Here is a 7,125-nt window from a genome sequence, read left to right as displayed (position 1 = left end):
CTCTCTTCTAGCTATTTGGAATTATATTGTTTTATTTTTTAATAAAATTAGTTTCATAACTCCATTGTGACCTGAGATGCCTACTCAAAAAAGAATGAAAACAGATCCCAAACAAAAGCTTGCCCACTCGTTCATATTCTTCTTTTACTGCTCCTCTGCTTCCTGACCATGGGGTGAACAGTTGCTGTGCCACCTGCCTCTCACCACGTCACCCAGCACACCTGACACAGGCCCCAAATGATGGATCTGCTCCATCTCGGACTGGAACCTTCCAATTTATGAACCATAATATGCCTTTTCATATACATATATATGTTTTTTTGGTACCAGGGATTGAACTCAGTGGTGTTTAACTATGGAGCCACATCCCCAACCCTTTTTATTTTTTTATTTTGAGACAGGGCCTTGCTAAGTTGCTGGGGATGGCCTCAAACTTGCAATCCTCCTGCCTCCGTCTCCACAGTCACTGGGATTTCAGCCGTGCACCACCTTGCCGGCAACCTTTTTCTCTTGTATGTCTTTACATGTATGTAAATCTCAGGTATTGTGTTACAGTGATGAAATGATTGCTACAGTGGGCTTATGTTTTCTCTATCCTGCCTAATTTGTCCACAAGCATTTATAATTTCTATTTAAAAAAAACATAAAACAGAGACTATTTTAAAAATTCCTTGTGAGATTGCGGGCTTCTATTTCTGGGAGCCTTCCAACTGTCATCAGTCCAAAATGTGCAAAAAAGGGCTGGGGGTGTGGCTCAGTGGTAGAGCGCTTGCCTAGCATGCACAAGGCACTGGGTTCAACCCCCGGCACCACATAAAAATATAAACAAATAAAATAAAGGTATCATGTCCATCTACCACTTAAAAAAAATGTGCAAAAGGAAGGAACTGTTGAATTCTGTGGAAGCACAACCCACCCCAGGAAATGGGTGCAGGGCAGCCTCATCTGTTTATCACATTCGGGGCACAGCACCTGGCAAGCTCCATCACATTGAAATCTCACAGAGAGAGGACTTCCTTTCTCTGCGAGTCAGGCAGGTTAAATGACTTAATCACGTCACTCAGGCTAACGCAAGGGTGGATCTCAGATCACAACGTCTAGGCTTCGTTTCCTAGGTTTTGCTCCCACGGAGATTGTGTTGAAGGATTGTGGAGCCCATGGATCATTTGAATGTGTGAGTTGTTTTGTTTTCAGTCATAGTTGATAATAATTTCTTTTCTTTTTTTTTGGGTACCAGGGTTGGGACTCAGGGGTACTCAACCACTGAGCCACACCCCCAGCCCTAGTTTGTATTTTATTTAAAGACAGGGTCTCACTGAGTTGCTTAGCGCCTCGCTTTTGCTGAGGCTGGCTTTGAACTCTCCATCCTCCTGCCTCAGCCTCCAGAGCTGCTGGGATAACAGGCATGCGCCACCGCACTGGCTGATAATTATCTCTTATAAAGCACCTATTAATTTTAATTAGTACAATTGAAAAATAACACACCCTATGAATTGCCTGCCAGAGGGGGAATTCTGTGTTCACTTGCCTGTATCTAATACCCTGCTAGTCTTCAGATAAAAATAATGAACGTGACAACCAACGTTTTGTGTCTCATGGCTCCTTACAATTTTTTTATCATGAAAAAAAAGAATCTACAAAACGGGGAGTGTTGGAATGAAGCCCCATATGCCCATTACCCCATTTTAAGAACGGTTGGTTTCTTGTTTGTCAATTTTCCCACCTTATCTTCCTGCCATTTTCTTTTCAAAAAAACTGGAGAATTTAAAGCCAAAACCCCAAGACTCATTTCCCCCCTGAACATTTCTATAATTGGAACGGAAAGGCTTTGTGTGGCCCTGCGTTTCTTCCTTTGGATCTGCTAGTACAGGAAGCAAGGATCTAAAAATCAGCCCCAGGCGTGTGGGTTTCTGGGAGGCCGGAGATGGGGTAGGGGTGGCAGGGGGGCACTTCCTCCGGGCTGTGCTGTTTGTTTTGCTCTGGCCTGGGGACATTCCTCCACAGAACCGCCTCCAGCCTCCGCAGTTAGACTTTTCTCCAGTGCTGAGAGTCAAGTATCTGGCTTCCCCCCGCAAGAGACATCTGGGGTGTGTTGCTTCTGAAACTATTTTTGGTGTGAGAAATGTCACTCAAGAGCTATTTGGAATTTTTTAAGCACTGAAAGCATCTGACTGGAGCCACAGGGGAGGCCAGGGGGGTGGAGCTAGTTACTCTGTGGGCCAGACATTTCCCATTCGGGTTGCTGCTTCCTCTACTCTTCTTAAGGCTTTGAGTGCTTGGGCCTAGGATGGCACTCGCATGGCAGGCTTGGAGGTGGAGTGGCCAGTGGCATGGGAGACGGGGACCCTTACTGGCTGACTGGCCTTCCTCCAACCTGCACATCTGTCCTGGGCTCTCTGTAACTGGGAGATCCACGGAGAGTGCTGGGATTGTGTGTTTGCTAGTGGGTTCTGCCAGAGAAGAGGGGAACTCTCTGACTTCTGTGTCACAGGGCACTAGGCACCAGGCTGGATCCTAAATGAGATGCTTCTCAGGATGAGCCGGAGAAAACAGCAAGTGAGAATTGTAGCTACGAAGGAAACAGAGTGGCTTCAGCAAGTGGGATGCTGGGAAGAGTGGACCAGGCTGGGGTCACGTTGGAGGCCCGTGGGAACAAGTTGGGAAGGAGAGAGTGAAGTGAAGGCTGGATATCAGGCTGCCAGTGTAAACAAGGGGAGGCTGGGGAGGCTGGCTTCACCGGACCTGCCACTCCACTGCCACCTACCTTGGGCTCAGGAAATATAGACTAACTGAAGATGGAAAAGATCCTCGGGGAGGTTGTTGATTCATGTCCTTTAGCAAGGCTGCACCCTCGGCCCCACCTCCTCCCTTGGTCCTTGAAATTTCCTTGGGATTAAGTAGGAAGAGCCGAGAGAGACAACAGTGAAAGATCTCAGGGACCTCCATCACCCTGGTCTCCTAGGACCTTCTAGATGGGCCCCTATTGGTAAACCGCCAGTCCTGGGCACCGTGAGGCAGGGGCGAGGGAAAGAGAGCAGAGGAAACCCAGTGCTGCGTTCCTGGTCTTCCAGGTGTGCCCTGGGGGACTGTATCCAGGAAATTGCACCAAGAGAAGCTGTCCTTGTCCTACAGAGAAGGGACTTCTGGTTTCTGGTCGGAATGGAAGGAGCTCAGAAGTCATCACTGTCCCAACAAGGAAAGAGCTAAACAAACTGAGAAATCAACAACTCTTCTTAGACACATCCCGAGAGAAGTGAGGTCATAGGGCACACTGCTGTCTCCAGAATCAGAGGGACAGGTGGGTTCAGAGGATCACAACTTCCTGGAGTAGAAGCCCACACCAGTGCAGAGCAGAGGTCAGGAAACATGAGCTGTGAGTAGGGAATCGCCAAAGGCTCAGTGCAGACAAGTGGGAGAGACTTGGGATCCATCATCAGGAGCACCCCACACTCCTTTTGTGAGTTCTACCTCCAGGACTCTTATCAGTCGCTTACAGGACGATCAGAGAAATATACCCCCTGCCTATCAGCAGGGGGAGGAGAAAAATGAGCCATTGTGAAACCACCAGAGCATCTAGTCTCCTTAAGAAGAAGGCCTGGTCTCCAGGGACACTGTTTCACCAGAGCCTAATCTGCTAAGGTTTTCTAGAGCTTAATCCTACTGGGGAAAGGAAAACCACCTGAGCCTGCCCCCCATAGTCATCCTGTCCCACCTTAGGGCATAGAAAAAGAAAACTCTGAACATTGAGTTCATGGTTCAGGTTTTTTGCTAAAACCTAAGACCTAATCACAGCTATAGAACATTTCCCCTCCCTTACACCTTGCCACTGCAGCATTTAGGCCCATTGATCACAGTTCCTTTGACCTGACATGTCATGTTGACCTTTCAACAATCAGCTACAAGGCATACTAAAAGGTAAAAACATAATTTGAAGAGAAAGCAAGCATCTGTACCAGACTCAGGTACGCCAGGTATGTTAGATGTCAGTCGGGGAATTAAAAAGAACTGTGATCAATATGCTGTAGGCTCAAATGCAGCAGGACAGGGACCAGATCCTGCTCCCAAACTTGTTTGCCACCTCATCATGAAGCCTCCAGTATCTCCAGCCCCTCCTGGGAGCAGCTTCCTGCTGGTCTTCTTAGAGTGTAAACACAATCCTCGCCAACAGGGGGCGTTCACACCATGTTCCGTCGTGGCCAATGGGTTTTTCAATGTTGGTGAAACATTTTTTTTTTCATTGTCATTGAAACATTTTTCAATGTCACAGGAAAGAAGCCAAGATTCTCCTCAGAGACTGCAAGACTGCAAGTGGGAGGTGGGCTAGGAAGGAGTTTTTTCTTTTCTTTCTTCATAGGAAAGGAGAAACAAAGGAGAATCAAGTTGTGGGAAGTAATAAAGAATCTTAGTGTCAGCTGGAAGGGTCCTCAAAATGATCTTTCAGTCGTCTCATTATATAGATGAGAAACTGAGGTCCAGAGAAAGGGAAAGTACTGTGCAAGATCACATGGAGAGCGGGTGGCGAGACCCTGATGGTTCCCCACATTCCCATCAGGTCCTGGCTGGCGCCCTCCTCTCCCCAGAAGAGGTTCTGTTGAGCATCCTGTGGCCCAGAGTGTGAGCCACAGGGTCTGCTGGTTCCCACCATGCCCTGGCACATGTAGCCAGTGGGTGTAGGAGGGATTAATTTCACCCTTCAATCTGGCAGTTGTTTCAGAAATTGGAGACAGGTGTCACCTCCTGGTGATGGGAGTACAGATGATTTTTATTTTCTCCTTTATAATTTCTAGGATTTTCTAAAATTTTATAACAAACATCCCCTCTCCCTGCCGTCTTATTTTTTTAAAACAAGGAAACTGGAGGGCAGGGGCACGCCCAGGTCTGTCCTGAGATCCATCCAGCAAGGCCAACCAGTACCTGTCACACCAGGGAAGAGGCCCCTCCTGCAAGCCTGACACCCAAGGTCGTCCAAGGTCATCCAATGTGGCTGAGGCAGCCTCCCTTCTCACCTTTGCTTCCACCATGCCCACTCCTGAAGCGACCTTCTCTCTTCCCGCAGCAAAAATGGACCCATTCCAAATTTTTCAGGGTCCGATAACGAATTTGCCAATTGTGAGCATGTATTAAAACCCTACCTGCCCCAATCAAGGTAACCATCTGTGTCCTTCCTCTGACCACTGGTGGCACTTTATTTGGACTCGTTTTCTAATCTTTACCCTCTCCTGCCTTCTCCTGGAGTCATTCGCACCCAGGTCTGTGACCTAGACAGAGACCTCCTCATGGGCGGGCCCTGTCTATCATTTGTCTTTGACCTCCCAGTGCCATCCTCAGCCTGGCACAGGCTGGATCTCAAGTGAGTGTTTGTACTGTTTACACCTGGGATTGGTGAGTCTGTGCAGGCGAGCTGTGGTGTTAGCACACTCAGCTGTGCCAGGAAACACCTCCAGTTGTGACAGCTCAAAATAGTGACATTGCCAAATGTCCCCTGCAGAGCAAAGTTGCCTCCTGTGGAGAATCACTGGCACGTGGCTTATCAGGGGTCCTCCCAAACAGTGCCAGGGAGGGGTAGGAATGCCCACTGATAGACGAGAAAGGCTCATGGAGAGTTTAGCTGAAGCCGAGTCTTGCACCTACATTTCCCATTCCCAGTCCAGCGCTCGCCCTGCCATGTTGGAGGTCTCTCAAAAACCCTACTGAGACCTTTGCTTCTCCCCTTTGGTGTCTCCACACTACCCCCATCCCCATGTTCTTGGTTCCACCCTGACCCTTCCCTCTGCCCGCTCCTGTGGCCTGCGCCAGGCTGTGACCCACTGGTTGGCCCTACTGGTCCATGCAGGCTGGATCTCAGGCTGTGCCCGGAACACGCTCATCACATCTTCTTGAGCTCCTTGGGCTGGTCCCCGTGTTTGAACACGCTGATGGTGACCTGGCCTGTCTCAGAGCCATACTTGTTCTTGACAAAGACGCCATAGCGCCCGCTGTCCTCACTGTTGACCTTCTCAATGGTGATGGTGACCTCGGTCCCCTTTACCTCCATGTGGTAGCGGTCGAGGAAGGCGACAGGCTGGTCATTCTTTAGCCAAGCGATTTCAGGAGCTGGGTCTCCTGAGATGACACAGGTCAGGCACAGGGTCTGTTCCAAGAGAGAGGAAGAGAAGAGTCTCACCTCCTTGTAACTTGAACTTGGTATTCACCTTCATGTCCCCAGAGAGCTCCTAGTACAGGTAGCTCCTTGGGATAAATTCATTGTGTGGGTTTTACTGTGACCTCTAAAGGTGAGAGACATTTTATTTTCACCCCACGTTCTCCATCATCCACCTTTCTAGGAGCGGCTTACTAGTTAGAATTTCCCTCTATTCCACTCTAGTAATTACCTGCCCCAGAATGGCCTGCAGTTTGTTTGATTGCTTTTTTGTCATATATGTGTCATGACTTTACCATGTAAGATTTTATTACAATAGCACAAAGATTTATTAATTGAATTGGAAAATTATCGAATAAGATCTAATGCAGAGCCCCAGAATGTAATGGTTAAACACGTAGGCTCTGGACTGGAGCTGTCTTGAGTTTGAATCTCAGCTCTACTCCTTCAGGCTGTGTGACCTTAGATAAGTCTCTTGACTAGTCTGAGTCTCAGTTTCCTCAGCTATCAAGCGTTGCTAGTAATCATGCCCCATTTCATGTGGTTGCCTCTATGGTGAAATCAGTTAAAACCGGTTACCCACATGGAATTGAGCCTGGCACAAAGAAAGCACCGTGAGAAAATGGTAGCCAGGATTTTTGAAAACACTGGTCTTGGATAATTCCAGCCCTAGAAGGGATCGTCCAGTCAAACTCTTGTGGAAATGGAAGCCAGAGATGGCAGTCTGTGACACCAGAGAGAGATGGGAAGCCAGGTGTGGTGTGCATGCCTGTAATCCCAGCCACTTGGGAGGCTGAGGCAGGAGGATCACAAGCTCAAGGCCAAACTCAGCAACTTAGTGAGGCCCTGAGCAACACAGTGAGATCCTGTCTCAAAAAATAAAAGGAGCTGGGAATGTAGGTTACTGATAGAGTACCCCTGGGTTGAATCCTCAGTACTGTGGAAGGAGGGAAGGAAAGAAGGAAAGAAGGAAGGGAGGAAGGGAG

General features: G+C 48.4%; 1 protein-coding gene across 1 annotated transcript in view; it reads right to left on the bottom strand.

Annotated features, from left to right (window-relative positions):
- Window positions 1-4,784: 4,784 nt before the first annotated feature.
- The window catches only part of Myom3 (myomesin 3), a 43,279-nt gene continuing 40,938 nt past the window's right edge, over window positions 4,785-7,125 (bottom strand). The window contains exon 36 of the mRNA XM_015485515.2: window positions 4,785-6,163. Within this exon, the coding sequence (XP_015341001.1) occupies window positions 5,867-6,163 (297 nt within the window). The 3' untranslated portion in view covers window positions 4,785-5,866. The remainder of the gene's footprint in view (window positions 6,164-7,125) is intronic.

This window comes from Marmota marmota, unplaced genomic scaffold (genome assembly GCF_001458135.2).
Source record: "Marmota marmota marmota unplaced genomic scaffold, marMar, whole genome shotgun sequence".
NCBI lineage: Eukaryota > Metazoa > Chordata > Mammalia > Rodentia > Sciuridae > Marmota > Marmota marmota.
Note: the sequence above shows the minus strand (reverse complement) of the source record. Positions and strands in the feature narration are given on the sequence as shown.